Source organism: Lithobates pipiens, unplaced genomic scaffold (assembly GCF_037356315.1).
Source record: "Lithobates pipiens isolate NorthernLeopardFrog02 unplaced genomic scaffold, aLitPip1_a1.2 Scaffold_10, whole genome shotgun sequence".
In the NCBI taxonomy this organism is placed as follows: Eukaryota; Metazoa; Chordata; class Amphibia; order Anura; family Ranidae; genus Lithobates; species Lithobates pipiens.
In genome coordinates, this window is record NW_027507686.1 from 218,258,648 (window position 1) to 218,278,346 (window position 19,699).

Sequence of the window (19,699 nt, forward strand, 5' to 3'; positions counted from 1 at the left end):
TAAATTTAACAGTCCTTGGATGAACAGTGAAAACAGATTATGCAACCAGATGTGGAATTCCACGTGACATCTGTGTTCTCCTGACATCCTCAGGACTGCTTCTCTGTGACATCTCTTGACCAATTAGACTGTCTTCCATCTTGATCTGGAGCCCAGACGTGGAGATCCCATACTTTGGTGTTTACACTTATGCCTTGTTGACTGACTGAGAATATGCCCATTTGAGTCCTCTTACTCTGTTAAGACTCCTCTCTAACCGGTGGTGGACCTATTGTGTGTCCTCACCTCAACACCGATGTCACGTGGAATTCCACTTCTGGTTACATAATCTGTTTTCACAGTTTATCCAAGGACTGTTATATTTATAGTTTAAAAATCTTCATATGATGACACATGGACTTGGGTGTGAATTTCAGATCACTTTTCACAGTTTTTTTTTTGTGGTCATTGCACAGTGTACATAAGTTTGTATATATATCAATTTTTATCATCATTAATTTTTGAGCGCTGCACAAAATTTTACCTTTCACATATCCCTTGATTTACACTTAGTCTTAGTGCTGTGCTGGCTGCTACAGTGGTGTGAAAAAGTGTTTGCCCCCTTCCTCATTTCCTGTTCCTTTGCATGTTTGTCACACTTAAGTGTTTCGGAACATCAAACCAATTTAAACAATAGTCAAGGACAACACAAGTAAACACAAAATGCAATTTGTAAATGAAGGTGTTTATTATTAAAGGTGAAAAAAAATCCAAACCATCATGGCCCTGTGTGAAAAAGTGATTGCCCCCCTTGTTAAAACATACTATAACTGTGGTTGTCCACACCTGAGTTCAATTTCTCTAGCCACACCCAGGCCTGATTATTGCCACACCTGTTCACAATCAAGGCATCACTTAAATAGGAGCTGCTTGACACAGTAAGGTCCACCAGAAGATCCTCAAAAGCTACACATCATGCCGAGACCCAAAGAAATTCAGGAACAATTGAGAAAGAAAGTAATTGAGATCTATCAGTCTGGAAAGGGTTATAAAGCTATTTCCAAAGCTTTGGGAATCCAGCGAACCACAGTGAGAGCCATTATCCACAAATGGCGAAGACATGGAACAGTGGTGAACCTTCCCAGGAGTGGCCGGCCGCCCAAAATTACCTCAAGAGCGCAGCGACGACTCATCCAAGAGGTCACAAAAGACCCCACAACAACGTCCAAGGAACTGCAGGCCTCACTTGCCTCAGTTAAGGTCAGCGTTCATGCCTCCACCATCAGGAAAAGACTGGGCAAAAATGGCCTGCATGGCAGAGTTCCAAGGAGAAAACCACTGCTGAGCAAAAAGAACATCAAAGCTCGTCTCAATTTCTCCACAACACATCTTGATGATCCCCAAGACTTTTGGGACAACATTCTGTGGACCGATGAGACAAAAGTGGAACTCTTTGGAAGGTGTGTGTCCAAGTATATCTGGCGTAGAAGGAACACTGCATTTCAGAAAAAGAACATTATACCAACAGTAAAATATGGTGGTGGTAGTGTGATGGTCTGGGGCTGTTTTGCTGCTTCAGGACCTGGAAGACTTGCCGTGATAAAAGGAACTATGAATTCTGCTGTCTACCAAGAGATCCTGAAGGAGAATGTCCGACCATCTGTTCGTGTACTCAAGCTGAAACGAACTTGGGTTCTGCAGCAGGACAATGATCCTAAACACACCAGCAAGTCCACCACCGAATGGCTGAAGAAAAACAAAATGAAGACTTTGGAGTGGCCTAGCCAAAGTCCTGACCTGAATCCTATTGAGATGTTGTGGTATGACCTTAAAAAGGCCGTTCATGCTCGAAAACCCTCTAATGTGACTGAATTAGGACAATTCTGCAAAGATGAGTGGGCCAAAATTCCTCCAGGATGCTGTAAAAGCCTCATTGCACGTTATCGCAAACGCTTGGTTGCAGTTGTTGCTGCTAAGGGTGGCCCAACCAGTTATTAGGTTTAGGGGGCAATCACTTTTTCACACAGGGCCATGATGGTTTGGATTTTTTTTCACCTTTAATAATAAACACCTTCATTTACAAATAGCATTTTGTGTTTACTTGTGTTGTCCTTGACTATTGTTTAAATTGGTTTGATGTTCCGAAACACTTAAGTGTGACAAACATGCAAAGGAACAGGAAATGAGGAAGGGGGCAAACACTTTTTCACACCACTGTATTTGATATACATTTGCATGTCAGCATGATATACTGTACACCAATTTTGCTATACAACATTATTACCATTATCAATCTGCATAGTACTGTATATGAATAGCACTGTTGCCCTTTATCTCATTTTAAAAGCCTTCCAATTGTGTGTCATACCAACCCTACCCTACGCAGTTATAACAACTTCCATTCTTCTAGGTAGGCTTTCCAAAAGAATTTGGAGTGTGTCTGTTTAAATGTGAGCCATTAAGTCAAAAAATGCAATTGTGAGGTTACATGGTGGATGAGAAGACCTGGATTCTGGCTTGCAGTGGCATTTAATGTCTTCATAAGTGTTTAGTAAGGTTGAGGTCAGAGCTCTGTGTAGGTTACTGGGGCTCCTACAAAGAAACTCCTCAAACAATGTCTTTATGCACCTGGCTTTATGCACAGTCACTCTCAGAGAAGGGTATAGGCCTCATGCACACTGCTGCTCCTAAACTGACATTTTTGTGGCTTTTGGAATTTTTTTTGCTTAAGCTATTGAACTACATCCATAAAACCCTCTGTGTCTATGCACACATAGGATTTTAGAGAAGTTTAGGAACAGCAGTGTTTAGAGGCAGTCAAAGCTCCTGTTCCTGAACACAGAAGAATTGCAGAAGAATATAAAATGGAAATTGTGGCTAAATGGGTCTAAATGCTCGTAAAACGTTTGAGCATTTTGTCATTTGAATGTCCAGAATAAATATAAATTCTGGCCAATGAAATATATAAATACTCAAATGTGCCTGAACATGTTTAAACGCACCAAAATGCATTTGAAAAATGTGGCTTAGGTGCTTTTTTTAACACTGTCAGGAGAATAAACAATAAACGCCTACAATAAACCAGTGTTCACGAGGCCTAAAAAGCACAGAAGTGTCTAAGAGGTCTTTGTATGTTGTAGCATTAGGAGATGGCTTCACTCAAAACATCCGAATTCAATAATTTGGAGTGTTGAGGTGTCCACAAACTTTTGTCCATGTGGTATACCTCCTCAGTTACAGTAATAAGCTACCCAAGTGGGACAATGGGGTATATGCAATAAAAACCTGAAGCTTTTTATGTTCGTGAGCTTCGCACCTGTGGGTGACACTTACTTGAAGGATCTTAGTTATGTTCAGCTGCCTCAAACATTTAGCATCTTTGCAGCCTGTCTTCTTCAGGAAAACCAGGTTGTCCTTCTCTGCCTGAGCCATAGTGGCCTTAAACAGAGAGGATCCACTCATATCAATGGCACGATGAAAAAGACCCTTGGCCAAAGGGGACACCATCATAGTCCACACTGAAGTCCCTCCTTTAATAATAAGAGAATTCATATGAGGATGGACATAAACAAAACATGCAATGGATATAGAAAAAAAACAACTATGTTGTTGCTTTGCAGCCTGAAATGAAGATAGACACATTTTTTGTTTTATCCAGCTGTATTTACTCATGCAACATATAATATCCAAGTGAAGGATAGAACACCATCATGTCAGGAAAAAACAAAAATCAAAACCAGAATCGCTGAGTTGGAAAAAAGGATTACACCCCCTCATGTCAGTATTTTGTTGAACCACCTTTCGCTTTAATTACAACCTTTAGTCTGTTGGGATCTGTCTCCACTAACTTTTCAGATCTAGACTTTGCAATATTTGCCCATGCCTCTTTTCAGAACTGCTCATGTTCAGTTAAATTTGGTGACTTTGTGGACTGCAGTCTCCAAGTCATTCCAGATTTTCAATGGGATCTGACTAAGCCATGCAAAGACATTCACCTTTTTCCATTGACAACTTTCTGGCAGAGGGCAGCAGATTTTCCTCAAGCATTTGACGTTTTTTTGCCCCATCTGTTTTTGGTCCCAGTCCCTGCCGCAGAGAAATACCCACATAACAGGATATTGCCACCTCCATGCTTTACTGTAGGAATGGCGTTATTTGGATGGTGAGCTGTATTGGATTTCCACAAACATATCATTTAGTGTTGAGGCCAAATAATTCTATTTTAGTCTCATCTGACCATAACACCTTTTTCCATGTGGACTCAGAATCTTCAAGGTGCATTTTGGCAAAGCTCAGTTCTGATTGTATGTGGCCTTTCTGAGGAGTGGCTTTTTTCTTGCAACCCTCCCATACAAGCCATATTGGTGGAGAATTTGTGATCTTGTTGTCACATGCACACAATGACCACTCTTTGTCCTAAATTCCTGCAACTGCTTCAGAGTTGTTGTAGGCCTCTTGGTAGCCTCTTTTACCAGTTTCATCCTGGCTATTTCATCCAGTTTGGAGTGATGTCCTGATCCAGGGAGGGTCTATGTTGTACCAAATATACTCCACTTTTTAAAAAGGAAGTAAACTTCCTTCTAATGTTTATATCTATAGGTAAGCCTATAATAAGGCTTACCTATAGGCAGTGTAAATATTTCCTAAACTTGTACAATTTAGGAGATATTTACTGTATGCTGTGCCAATTACGTCATCGGCGCATGCGTTCTGAAGGAGCGGCCACTGGTGCCGCTTCTTCAGAGCAGTGTACCATGACCGTCAGGAGTGATGTCACACGGCTCCAGTCAGTCACAGAGCCAGAGGCCACAGGTCCTGGAAGGAAGAGGGGCAAAGATGGATGCGGCCTCCAGCGGGGGGCGATGCAGGCTTTGTTTGCAGGTAAGGGTCACATAATGTGCTAGTATGCGATGCATACTAGCACATTATGCCTTTACTTTGCAGGGAAGAACAAACAAAACAAAAAAAGACAGCAGTTTACTTCCTTTTTAATAATAGATTCACTGTGCTTCTAGTTATCGATAAAGCCATTTACAATTTTTTGTTTCCATCTCCTGACTTGTGTCCATCCACAGCTTTATCCTGGAGATTATTTGACAGAGCCTTGCCACCCATAATTTTATTATTTGCTTCAGTTGCACTACCAGGCACTGAAATGCCCCAGGAAAGCTATTTTGGTACTGAGCTAATAAAAAAGACCACAGTTGATCACAGTTTAACCACTTTCAGACCAGACCATTTTGCTGGTAAATGACCAGAGGTCTTTTTACACTTTGGCACTGCGCTGCTTTAACTGGTAATTGCGCGGTCATGCAATGTTGTACCCAAACGAAATTTGCGTCCTTTTCTTCCCACAAATAGAGCTTTCTTTTAAAGGTATTTGACTGACTCTGCGATTTTTATTTTTTGCGATATAAATGTAAAAAGACCGCAAATTTTGAAAAAAAATTATATTTTCTACTTTTGGTTATTAGAAAAATCCAATAAACTCAATTTTAGTCATACATTTAGGCCAAAATGCATTCAGCCACATGTCTTTGGTAAAAAAAAAAGTCAATAATTGTATATTTATTGGTTTGCGCAAAAGTTGTCACATCTACAGGTACATTTTCTGGAATTTACGCAGCTTTTAGTTTATGACTGCCTATCTCATTTCTTGAGGTGCTAAAATGGCAGGGCAGTACAAAACCCCCCCAAATGACCCCATTTTGGAAAGTAGACACCCTAAGGAAATTGATAAGAGGCATGTTGAGCCCATTGAATATTTTATTTTTTTGCCGCAAGCGATTGAATAATGACGAAAAAAAAATTTTTTATTTTTTTTTTACACAAAGTTGTCACTAAATGATATATTGCTCACACATGCCATGGTTATATGTGGAATTGTACCCCAAAATACATTCTGCTGCTTCTCCTGAGTACGGGGATACCACATGTGGTCGACTTTTTGGAAGCCTAGCCGCGTACGGGGCCCCGAAAGCCAAGCACCGCCTTCAGGATTTCTAAGGGCATACATATGTAATTTTACTCCTCACTACCTATCACAGTTTTGAAGGCCATAAAATGCCAAGATGGCACAAAACCCCCACAAATGACCCCATTTTCGAAAGTAGACACCCCAAGCTATTTGCTGAGAGGCATGTTGAGTCCATGGAATATTTTATATTTTGCCACAAGTTGCGGGAAAATTACAAACTTTATAAATTTTTCACAAAGTTGTCACTAAATGATATATTGCTCACACATGCTATGGGCATATGTGAAATTACACCCCAAAATAAATTCTGCTGCTTCTCCTGAGTACGGAGATACCACATGTGTGGGACTTTTTGGGAGCCTAGTCGCGTACGGGGCCCCGAAAACCAAGAACCGCCTTCAGGATTTCTAAGGGTGTAAATTTTTGATTTTACACCTCACTACCTATTACAGTTTTGAAGGCCATAAAATGCCAAGATGGCACAAAACCCCCCAAAATGACCCCATTTTAGAAAGTAGACACCCCAAGCTATTTGCTGAGAGGCATGTTGAGTCCATGGAATATTTTATATTTTGCCGCAAGTTGCGGGAAAATTACAAACTTTTTTATTTTTATTTATTTTTTTCACAAAGTTGTCACTAAATGATATATTGCTCACGCATGTCATGGGCATATGTGAAATGACACCCCAAAATAAATTCTGCTGCTTCTCCTGAGTACGGGGATACCACATGTGTGGGATTTTTTGGGAGCCTAGCTGCGTACGGGGCCCCGAAAGCCAAGAACCGCCTTCAGGCTTTCTAAGGGCGTACATTTTTGATTTCACACCTCACTACCTATTACAGTTTTGAAGGCCATAAAATGCCAAGATGGCACAAAACCCCCACAAATGACCCCATTTTAGAAAGTAGACACCCCAAGCTATTTTCTGAGAGGCATGTTGAGTCCATGGAATATTTTATATTTTGCCACAAGTTGCGAGAAAATTACAAACTTTTATTTTTTTTTATTTTTTTTTCACAAAGTTGTCACTAAATGATATAATGCTCACACATGCCAGGGGCATATGTGAACTGACACCCCAAAATAAATTCTGCTGCTTCTCCTGAGTACGGGGATACCACATGTGTGGGACTTTTTGGGAGCCTAGTCGCGTACGGGGCCCCGAAAACCAAGAACCGCCTTCAGGATTTCTAAGGGTGTAAATTTTTGATTTTACACCTCACTACCTATCACAGTTTTGAAGGCCATAAAATGCCAAAATAGCACAAAACCCCCCAAAATGACCCCATTTTGGAAAGTAGACACCCCAAGCTATTTGCCGAGAGGCATGGTGAGTATTTTGCAGCTCTCATTTGTTTTTGAAAATGAAGAAAAAAAAAAATTATGTATATTTTTTTTCTTTTTTTCAATTTTCAAAACTTTGTGACAAAAATGAAGGTCTGCAAAATACTAACCATACCTCTCGGCAAATAGCTTGGGGTGTCTCCTTTCCAAAATGGGGTCACTTGGGGGGATTTTGTGCTATCTGGGCATTCCATGGCCTCCGAAACTGTGATAGGCAGTGAGGAATGAAATCTAAAATTTACACCCTTAGAAATCCTGAAGGTGGTGCTTGGATTTTGGGGTACCGTACGCGGTTAGGCTCCCAAAAGGTCTCACACTTGTGGTATCCCCGTACTCAGGAGAAGCAACAGAATGTATTTTGGGGTGTAATTTTACATATAACCATGGCATGTTTGAGCAATATATCATTTAATGACAACTTTGTGCAAAAAAAAAAAATAATAATGTATTTTTTCCACAACTTTTGTCAAAATATAAAATATTCCATGGACTCGACATGCCTCTCAGCAAATAGCTTGGGGTGTCTACTTTCTAAAATGGGGTCATTTGGGGAGGTTTTGAACTGTCCTGGCATTTTATGCACAACATTTAGAAGCTTATGTCACACATCACCCACTCTTCTAACCACTTGAAGAAAAAGCCCTTTCTGACACTTTTTGTTTACATGAAAAAATATTTTTTTTTGCAAGAAAATTACTTTGAACCCCCAAACATGAAGTGTTTTTTTAAATCAAAAGCCCTACCGATTAAAATGGTGGGTGTTTCATTTTTTTTTTTCACACGGTATTTGCGCAGCGATTTTTCAAACGCATTTTTTGGGGAAAAAACACACTTTTTTTTATTTTAATGCACTAAAAATCACTATATTGCCCAAATGTTTGATGAAATAAAAAATATGATCTTAGGCCGAGTACATGGATACCAAACATGACATGCTTTAAAATTGCGCAGAAACGTGCAGCGGCGACAAACTACGTACATTTTTAAAAGCCTTTAAATGCCTTTACAGGTGACCACTTTAGATTTACGGAGGAGGTCTACTGCTAAAATTAGTACCCTCGATCTGACCTTCGTGGTGATACCTCACATGCATGGTGCAATTGCTGTTTACATATGCCACCAGACCAACGCTTGCGTTCCACGTTGCGCCTTAGCAGGGGGGTACAGGGGTTTTTTTTTTATTTATTTATTTTTTATTATTTATTTTGCTTTTTTATTTTATTTTTAAACTGTTCCTTTCATTTATATATATTTTTTTATGATTTTTATTGTTATCTCAGGGAATGTAAATATCCCCTATGATTGCAATAGATAGTGACAGGTACTCTTTTAAAAAAAAATTAGGGTCTATCAGACCCTAGATCTCTCCTCTGTCCTCAAAGCATCTGACCACACCAAGATCGGTGTGATAAAATGCTTTCCCAATTTCCCAATGGCGCTGTTTACATCCCGCAAAATCTAAGTCATGAAATGCTCGTAGCTTCCGGTGTCTTAGGCCATAGAGATGATTGGAGCCATTCTGGTCTCTGATCAGCTCTATGGTCAGCTGGCGGAACCACCGGCTGCATTCTCAGGTTCCCTGTTGGGACAGGAGAGCCTGAGAAAACCATGGAAGATGGTGCGGGGGGGGGGGGACATTCCCTCCCACTGCTTGTAAAAGTAGTCTAGAGGCTAATTAGCCGCTAGGATTGCTTTAACATAAAAGCCGACCGCTGGCTGAAAAGAATGATACCAAGATGATACCTAAACCTGCAGGCATCATTCTGGTATAAGCACTCAAAGTCCCGCAACATACCAGTATGTTGCTGGAACTGGTTGGGCATATATTGTAATTTTTTTTTCATGCAGCCTGTGGGCTGAACGAAAAAAAAATATTGATCGGTGGGTATGCCCACCATTAGATACCACCCTTCATCCACCCACTTTTTAATGGTGGGCATACATGCACCATTTATATATGCCGAAGCATGGGGGCATCCTCCCGCAAAAGGTAGGAGCAGATCGCTCCTCCACCCCTTATGCCCCCATGCTTCGGCATATATGCTCTTTTTTAACTGTGGTGGTGAAATCACCCCCGACAGTGCTGGAGTCGCGGCTTTATGTATCATGGGAGCAAACGCTGTTGCTGTCAAGATAAATAAATCCGCTCTGCAGCAGAATGGCGTACCTGCTAAGCAAATGATGGTTAACAATAAAACAAAGTAACATTACAGTATAACAGTAGGACTTACCATACCTGCAAAGCAAATACAAAAAATAACACATTTAACACAATCTGTGCCTAAAATATATATATGCCGAAGCATGGGGGCATCCTCCCGCAAAAGGTAGGAGCAGATCGCTCCTCCACCCCGTATGCCCCCATGCTTCGGCATATATGCTCTTTTTTTAACTGTGGTGGTGAAATCACCTCCGACAGCGCTGGAGTCGTGGCTTTACGTATCGTGGGAGCAAACGCTGTTGCTGTCAAGATAAATAAATCCACGCTACAGCTGAATGGCGTACCTGAAAACAAAAAATGGTTAACAATAAAACATTGCAGAATAGAATACAGTACAAAGGAGCAGAACAATAGAGAGAGAATAGAGAGAGAGAGAACAATAAAACGACAACTATTTTTGGTTTTTTTATTTTATATATTTTTTTTTTTTTAAACACTTTTTTATGTAACTTTAACACTTCTGTTGTAACGGTTCCAGCGGTTTGGGTCTCTCAAAATGCGATGGCATCTTGGGAGACCCTGTGAACGTGTGCCTAGCCTGTGCAATGCTGTACCCTACGCTAATACTCAACTAGTTCATGGTAGCGTTCAAAACATTCACCAATGCAAAGACCAGGATTGTCAGGACAGCGGGGACAACAATAACGGGTGTCACGCCTAAATCCACGCTTTCTGCAGACACGACATTTTCTTTGGGGGGCTCGTTGGGTAGGGGTACTCGGGAGGGCATAAAGATAATGCCTCTCATGCAGCCGGCTTACTGCATCTGGTAGGGAAAGGTGAGGTGGAGCACCGTCTGGATACAGAAGGGCTCTGACGATATCCTCCTGGAATTTAAGGAAGGATCCAGTCCGTCCTGAAGCTTTGTGAAGTACATAAGCATTCAGTATAGCCAATTGGAATAAATAAACAGACACTTTTTTGTACCAGCGTCTGGCATTACGGGCAACTAGATACGGCGCCAACAACTGGTCATTGAGGTCCACCCCTCCCATGTTAAGGTTATATTTGTGGACACAGAGGGGTTTCTCCACAATACCAGTCGCCGTAGGAATTTGGACCGTCGTGTCTGCATGAAGGGAGGTAAGAACGAAAACATTCTTATTATCCCTCCACTTCATAGCGAGCAAATTATTACTGCGCAAGCAGGCTCTCTCCCCCAGCCTAAGAGGGGACTCTACAAGCCGCTGGGGAAAGCCCCGGCGATTAGGTCGCACGGTGCCACATGCTCCAATCTGCTGATCAAACAAGTGACTAAACAGTGGCACGCTTGTGTAATAATTGTCCACGTACAAGTGGTACCCCTTTCCGAATAAGGGTGACACCATGTCCCACACTATCTTGCCAGCGCTTCCTATGTAATCAGGGCAGTTCTCCGGCTCTACGTGACTATCTCTACCCTCATAAACCATGAAACTACGTGTATAGCCTGTGGCCCTGTCACAGAGCTTATACATCTTGACCCCGTATCTGGAACGCTTGTTGGGGACGTATTGTTTGAATGACAAGCGACCAGAAAACTTAATCAGGGACTCATCAACGCAGACAACTTGATGGGGAGTAAACATGTCTGCAAAACGTTGGTTGAAGTGGTTTATGAGGGGCCAAATTTTGTAGAGCCGATCGTATTCAGGGTCTCCACGAGGACGACAGAGTTCATTGTCGCTGAAGTGCATGAACCGCAAAATCATCTCGTATCGTGCCCTGGACATGGAAGCAGAGAACACGCGCATATGGTGAATTGGGTCAGTGGACCAATATGACCGCAACTCACTCTTTTTGGTTATGCCCATGTTGAGGGAGAGGCCCAGAAAGATTTTAAATTCGGAAACCGTAACTGGTTTCCATTGTTTGGCAAGGGCGGACTGGGGAATAGTGGCGATGTGTTGACCAGCGTACAAATTGGTTTGGTCCACAATAGATCTATAGAGATCTTCGGTGAAAAACAGTGAGTAAAAGTCAAGTGTCTTAAAATCAACTGTTTCCACGTTAATGCCAGGTTGGCCAGTGAATGGGGGAAGTATGGGTTCTGCAGAAGATGTGGGCACCCAAATAGAATTGGCGAATTCTGCAGGAAGGGCACTATGGGTACGACGGGCCTGTCTTTGTCTTCTTCTTGGTGGCAGCGGGACACTACTTGTGCTTGCCACCTCGCCAGCTTGAACTGCACTTATGGGACTCGCCACGTCACAACGTGTTACTGCAGTGCTGGATGTAGGTCCAGGGTGTACTAGGCCGCTGGTGCTTGCCAGTTCACCAGAAGGATGAGCGGCTCTAGTACGTCTCTGCTCCATACGAGTGACCTGCGGTTCCTGCACCTCAACAACAGAATACATACGGGATTGGGCACACCTGTTCTTAGCAGCGGCCTCATCTCCGTCGTCAGAGCTATCTGTCATGGAGCCGCTGTCCTCTACAGGATCGTATTCTGAGCCTGAATCTGACAGATGAGTGACGTCCTCTTCACTATCTGTCATGCTCAGAAACGTGTAGGCCTCTTCACTAGTGTACCTTCGCTTTGCCATTTTGGGCTCTAAATTTAGGGGTACACTAGTGAGACTCACAGGTAAAAAAGCACCTAGCCTGTCAGCGACTGTTTCAAAACGCTACAAAAAAAACTGTTAGCGATCGCAGGGATCAAGCCTGACTCTGCGAACGCTGCAGTTATGTGTGTTGTGTTTTGTAAGTGACAGTGATCGATCGATACTGCACTTGGGTGGGCTGGGCTGGGCTTGGCGGAGGGGCTAAACGCAGGTGCTAGCGGGTATCTGGGCTGATCCCGCTAACAATGCGTTTTGGGAAACCTAAAATGCAGGCAACGCTAATATAGATCTGATCAGATACTATATTACTAAGGGAGGTGTATGCTTTGCGCGTGGGTGTTAGCGGTACTGGCACTAACCTGACGCTGGGGCGACGCAGGCCTTATCTGACCCTCAAACTTATATCACCCGCCGGGTGATCAGGGGGTTAAACCTTTATTAGGTAATAAATGGCGGGTGCCCTGAAACAAACAAAAAAATAACTAACCAACCAGCGTCACCTGTAACAGTTATATGGTGATCACTGGTGAAAGGGTTAACTGGGGGGCAATCAGGGGGCTATGCGGTAGTATATGGGGGTCCCTGACGCTATAAAAAGCTGCGGCGAACCTAAATACTTACCTGCCTAACTAGCGTCACCTGTGACACTAATACAGCGATCAGAAAAAAATCGCTTATTAGTGACACTGGCGACGGGGGGTGATCACGGGGTTAAACCTTTATTGGGGGGGTTAGGGGGGCACCCTAGAGCTAAAGGGGGCTAACCCTAACTGCCCTAACAGTTATTACAGTCACAAATGACACCAATGCAAAAAAAAAAAAAAAAAAATGCACTTGGTGTCACTGTGACTGGGGGGGCAGGGGTGATTGGGGGGGTGAAAAGTGTGCCTGGCGTGTTCTACTGTTAGTGTAGTGTTAGGTGCAACTCACCGATCCTCTCTCCTCGATGCCGGAACGAAAAAGACCGACACGAGGAGAGATTACATCACTTCCTCTGCCTGTGTTTACAATACAGGAGAGGAAGTGATGTCACGGAGGATTTTCATTCGTCGGGAGCGATCGCGAGGGGGTGGCCATGAATGAATGGCCGTCCCCTCATCCCTGATCTCTCCCGAACGAATGCCGACCGCCGCAGGCACCGGGGGGGGGCCCGATCGGGCCCCCCACCCGCGGGCAGGCAGGGACTTATATATATGCCCATATGCCTGCCCGTGCCATTCTGCCGACGTATATCGTCGTGCGGCGGTCGGCAAGTGGTTAAAGTCAACTGGCTTTATGTGCCATTGAGAATGTTATTAGCTACACCTGATTGCATTCACAAATCATATTTAGGAGGGGGAGATCCTTTTTCCAAATCCGTGATTCTGTTTTTGAATTAGTTTTTTTTTTGACAAGTTGGTGTTACATCTTTCACTTGGATGTTATAAGTATGAGTAATATCATGATGCGTAAATACCACCAAAAGTAATCTCTCTATTTGTGGGAAAAACATTACATAAATGTCATTTATGGAAAGTGTTGCATGACCGTGCAATTGTCAGTTAAAATAACTCAAAGGCATGTTCATGAAGGGGTTAAATTGTTCTCACCTGAGCTTTGGCCATAAATCGTCACCTTGTTTGGGTCACCACCGAAATATTGGATGTTCTTCTGTACCCATTTTAGGGCAGCCACCTGATCCATTAATCCATAATTTCCTGCAAGCCAGTGATTAAGAAATAGTGTTAAGTATTTATTTTAAAAAAATTACATGTACTGCATATTTAAAGTTAAAGTCTGACCCCACCTTCAGGCTTGCACAGTCCTACAAGCTCCTCTCATCTCCTCTACTCAAATTGCTTAGTCTGATTTCACTGCACACTGTGAGCTTCTCATTGGAAGCTGCAACAAGTCAGATAGGGCACACATTTTTTCATAGTTGAAGGATGTTCATAATCATCTACCTTGCTCCTCCCAGTGCAGGGCCCTGGTGATGTCACTGGATCTAACATTATGTATGCAATAAAAAACAGATTTTATTTTGAGTTTGTATTGGCCAATCAGGTGGGCTTCATATGCATGTGCTGACAAGGAACATGCTGACAGGAGACAGATTGAGCAGTGAGATGAGCTCATCAGTCACCTGCCATTCCTTCACTGTTCTCATCAAACTCTTCAGTTGCTAAACTGACAAACCAGAAATACCATTCCTGGAAATTTAAATCAGAACAAAACGTATTAATACTCCCCTGTCCTACAGTCCCTCGCTGGCGCCAGCATCTTCTTCTGAGTTCCGGTCTTTGGGCCTCTTCATTTACCAGCGCAGGATAACGTCACTCCTGCACGTGTGCAGGAGCCAGTTATCCCAGCACTATACCAGACTAAGCTAATGAAAGGTCAGCAAATGCACAAGTATAGAAGTTGTACCTTAGAAATAGTGGAATACCTGCATGCTAGAACCAATAACCACAATAATATTCAATTGCATTTTGAAACGTGAATGTTTTGTGTAAAAAGACAGGTCACCTAAAGACAAATTGCAGCACTTGGAAAGCTAGATTGAATCAGCAAAAGGGACAAGTTAAAGTAATTTATTTTACAGTACCCCTTCTCTTTATGTATCTGGAAGATGGCACTCTATTTATTTTAATAGAAAAAATATCTAAGCTCTCATGTTACCCAGCTCTTTCCCAGCCTGCCTGCAGGGCAACAGTGGCAGAAGGAGCTTCTAGTCCTTTGCTGCTGGTCACATGTAAAAAAAATAAAAAATAAAAAATAAAATAACGCCTTTAGAATACAGAGGGAATATACATAAATAATATCAAATATTTTAAATCATCATAAAAATATGTATTTTGACTTAAATTGTTATTGTTTTTGTGCAAAAACGTCAGCCTCTTTCACGTCTATTGTTTGTGACTGCTCAGAATTATAGAGAGATGAAGCCTCCATCATTCAACATGTAATATCCCACTACCATAGTGTTGAACTGTTAAGCCATGGAGGAGGAGGAAGGGATCGGGCTGTCATTTTTTCTAGAGCTGGGGTCTCAAACTTGTGGCCCTCCAGCTGTTGCGAAACTACAAGTCCCATGAGGCATTGCAAGGCTGACAGTTACAAGCATTACTCCAACAGGCAGAGGCATGATGGAACTTGTAGTTTCACAACAGCTGGAGGGCCACCAGTTTGAGACCCCTGATCTAGAGTGTATACCTCCATGTGTGACTAGTGGGCGGCACAGTGGTGTAGTGGTTAGCACTCTTGCTTAGCAGTTAAAATGGTTGCAGGTTCAAATCCCAACCACGACAACATGCCTGGAATTTGCATGTTCTCCCTGTGCCTGCCTGGGTTTCATCCGGGTACTCTGGTTTCCTCCCACACTCCAAAGACATGCAGGTAGGTTAATTGGCTTCTGTCCAAGATTGGCCCTAGTATATAAATGGGAAACTTGGATTGTGGGCTTCTTGAGGGTAGGGACCGATGTGAGTACAGGGATAGGGACAATTGTAGACACTCACTCAGGTTGAACTGGATGGACTGGTGTCTTTATTCAACCTTACTAACTGTGTAACTATATCTGTGGGATCCCCGTGGAAATCAATTATATAGGCACCACTACTCCAGTGATTTCCACAAGCTTATGGGTCCCATGCCAAGTGGCTGCCTTGCTGCGTTGTGAACACAGGAGGTTGCTTGCTCTGTGGGACCACCATTCAGTAGAACACTCTGCATTATCTCTATGAATGTAAACCATTCTCTTATTAGATGAGGTGCGGTGGTGATGCTTCAGATACTAATTGTGCATTTCACAAATTTTTTACCTGGTGCATTGATTCTGAAACTACAAGGCAAATGTCTAGTCATAAACATTTCTTCAGGATCAAAGCAAGACAGAGAATTACAACTAGTAGACAGTATATGGTCTCAGTAGGAATGGCGGCGGGTTTTCTACACTGCCCTCTATGCCAAACAGCCACCAGGAAGATAACCACATTTTCCTGCTCTTAAAAGTAACCTATCTTCAGTGAAGAAGTTCACTAAGCAAGGATATGCACTGGCATGTAGAGATGACAGTTGTATTATCACAAAAGGAAGCCACATACTAGCTAAAGAAAAAATTACAGTTGAACAGCTGAAGTGCAGTGGAGTGGTTAACTCTGTCAAAGAGGAAAAACCATTGAACTGTATTCACACCTGACACTGTCATCTTGGGCATGGGAATGATGAAACTATTAAGATGTTAGCTGCAGATCTGCATGCCAATATCATAAAAAATGACCCAAGCAGTCAAATAATGAAATGTAACAATTCCGCAGATGACCTCATACTCTTTTTAAGTGACCCGGCCCAGTCTCTCAGGGAGACGCTACTTATTCTTTCTCACTTCACTGACTGTTCAGGGCTTAAGGTAAACTGGGATAAATCTCAAATTATGTCAATAGATAGGGAAGCCAGGGCAGCTGCGGATCCCAACCTGCCACTCATGTGGACAGATACATTGAAATATTTGGGGATTTACATTTCCCCCTCTACCTCTGATTTTTGTGCCCTCAATCTGGATCCACTGGTGCGGAGGATGAGGACTAGACTGAAGGCATGGTCGCATCTCCCTCTCACTTTGATTGGGAGGATTAATTTATTTAAGATGAAGCTTTTGCCTGCTTTTCTCTATGTTCTCAGACATGCTCCAATCTGGATTCCTAAAAAAATATTTCGCACGATAAATTCTCTTTTGGTGTCCTTTCTCTGGGGCGCTGGTCAGCCACGGTTTAAGCTCACGGTATTGCAGAGGCCTTGGGGGGAGGGTGGTTTAGCGTGCCCGGATTTGCACTCCTACTATGTGGCGGCTCTTCTGTCCCATGCTCATAATTGGCTGGTTTCAGACGAGTCCAATGCGGCGGTGGTCCTGGAAGCGGCGTGGTTGGGGTCGTATGAGGCACTAAGACACTTGGTGTATCGCGGTCTACGAGCCCCTTTTCCTCTTACTGCTGCAATGAGGGCGGTTATAAGGGCATGGAATGCTGCCAATCTGATGCGCCCCGTACACATCTCCCCGCATAGTCCTCTTTGGTTCAACCCGAATTTACCGGAATTTGGCTCTATTCCCGACCCTAGTGTATGGGCAAGCAGGGGTATCAAATATATTGATCAACTCTGTGTTGAGGGCAAAATACAGACCTTTGATAGGCTGAAACAACAGTATACACTGCCCAACTCACACTTATTCAGATACTTACAACTTAATCATGCCTTTCGAACGCAGTTTGGAAATGCCCCCGTCGCATTTTACACCTCAAGGTTGGAATCTCTGCTCAGAGATGTTGATCTGTCCAAACCGTTGTCTGCTATCTACAAGGTGTTACTCCCAGGTGTTCATACCGGTTTGGAACTCCAAAGGGCAAGGTGGGAAGCTGATTTTCCCTCCTTGGATACGGAGGACTGGGAAGATGTATGGGAGTATCCTTTCCTACAGTTAGTGTCAGCCAGAGATAGATTGGTGCAATTCAAAATAGTGCATAGGGTATATTACACTCCGCAATGTCTTCACAGAATCTATCCATCTGTCCCTGATTTTTGTTGGAGATGCAACTCACTTTCGGCGGATTTCATACACATGTTCTGGAGCTGTCCTCAGATAGCTAGGTTTTGGGTGGAGGTGATTAATTTTATTCTGGCGGTTACCACCGTTAACATACCTTTATCGGTCGAGATATGCCTCTTAGGACTGGTCGAGCCGCTGGCTCCACGCCGAGCGCTCAGAACACTCCTGGGCTTATTGCTGTACTATGCCCGTAAGTCGATTGTTCTCAAATGGAAGGCCCCGGTAGCCCCCTCTATTAATTTTTGGAAGCACTTAGTGAATACGGCTCTCCCTCTTTACAGGGCCACCTACCTCTCGCGAGGCTGTGGCACTAAATTTCATAAAGTATGGGGCATTTGGACGGAGTCGCGTGACACCAACGCTGACTTGAATCCGGACTGATGGAGTTTCATTAGTGATTAGTGGAAGAGTTCTAGGTTGTGTGATATTCATGTAACCCTGGGTCATTATTTACGTGGGCAATAGGGGATTGGTAGGTGAAGGGTGATGCTTGCATATTTTATCCTGGGTCTGAGTGTGGACTGCGGTGGAGCATGGGCGAATTAAGTAACTGTCCTGAGTAATGTGCTGTGGTGCTGGAGCGTACAGGGGGAGGGGGGGGTTTTCTTTTTTCTGTTTGGATGCACACGCCGGTGGCGGTGTATCGGGTGGGGGGAGGGGGAGGGTTATTTGGTTGTTCCCTGATGGGTTGACTCAGGGGGGTTTTTGTAATAATCAGCCTGGGTATGCCCAATAGGCTGTAGGTTGTTTTATTGTTTACTTGCAAATTAATAAAAATAATAAAAAAAAAAAAAAAAAAAAAAGAAACGTAACCAGTAACCAAAGTAGCAACAGCAGAGCCTGGCAGCCTCTAGACTTAACCAGTTGCCGACCGCCGCACGACGATGTACGTCGACAGCATGGCACGGGCAGGCATATGGGCGTACCTGTACGTCCCTGCCTTCCCGCGGGTCGGGGGCCCGATCGGGCCCCCGCCCGGTGCCTGCGGCGGTCGGTTTTCGTCCGGGAGCGATCCGGGACGAGGGGGCGGCCATTCATTCATGGCCACCCCCTCGCGATCGCTCCCGACGAATAGAAATCCCCCGTGACATCACTTCCTCTCCTGTAATGTAAACACAGGAGAGGAAGTGATGTATTCTCTCCTCCGTGTCGGTATTTTTCGTTCCGACACGGAGGAGAGCGGATCGGTGAGTTGCACCAACACTCTACACACACAGTAGAACATGCCAGGCACACTCACACCCCCCGATCACCCCCCCAATTACCCCTGCCCCCCAGTCACAGTGACACCAATGTCATTTTTTTTTTTTTTTTTGCATTGGTGTCATTTGTGACTGTAATAACTGTTAGGGCAGTTAGGGTTAGCCCCCTTTAGTTCTAATGTACCCCCCTAACCCCCCCAATAAAGGTTTAACCCCGTGATCACCCCCCGTCGCCAGTGTCACTAAGGCTGGGTTCACATTGCAGCGGTTTATGAGAACGAATGTGATTCGCACCGCACTGCAGTGCAAATCACATCCGATCTCTGTGCGATTCGAGTTCAGCCATTCGCCGCACCCGCCACACCCGCCGCACCCGCCGCAAATTCGCACGGGACCCTTTTTTTGGCCCGCAGCAGAATCGGATCGCATGGGTGTTCACACCATGCGATCCGAGTTTGCAGATCGCACTGCGATATGCGAACTGATCTGGGGGTGTCAGTAACATTTCACTGACACTCCCAGCAGTTCGCATAGGGCAGTGTGAACTGCCGCCGGGAGGCATGCGATGCGGGAACCCGCCGCGGATTTGTGGCGTTTCCGCATCGCTCCAGTGTGAACCCAGCCTAATAAGCGATCATTTTTCTGATCGCCGTATTAGTGTCACAGGTGACGCTAGTTAGGCAGGTAGGTATTTAGGTTCGCCGCAGCTTTTTATAGCGCCAGGGACCCCCATATACTACCGCATAAAGCCCCCTGATTGCCCCCTAGTTAACCCTTTCACCAGTGATCACCATATAACTGTTACAGGTGACGCTGGTTGGTTAGTTATTTTTTTATAGTTTCAGGGCA

At 43.8% G+C, this 19,699-nt stretch overlaps 1 protein-coding gene across 2 annotated transcripts in view; it reads right to left on the reverse strand.

Annotated features, from left to right (window-relative positions):
- The window catches only part of LOC143940138 (para-nitrobenzyl esterase-like), a 53,297-nt gene that overhangs the window by 17,637 nt on the left and 15,961 nt on the right, over positions 1-19,699 (reverse strand). For both annotated transcript variants that reach the window (XM_077461228.1, XM_077461235.1), the window contains exons 3-4: positions 13,657-13,764; positions 3,313-3,509 (exon numbers count right to left, since the gene is read on the reverse strand). In XM_077461228.1, the coding sequence (XP_077317354.1) occupies positions 3,313-3,509; positions 13,657-13,764 (305 nt within the window). The remainder of the gene's footprint in view (positions 1-3,312; positions 3,510-13,656; positions 13,765-19,699) is intronic.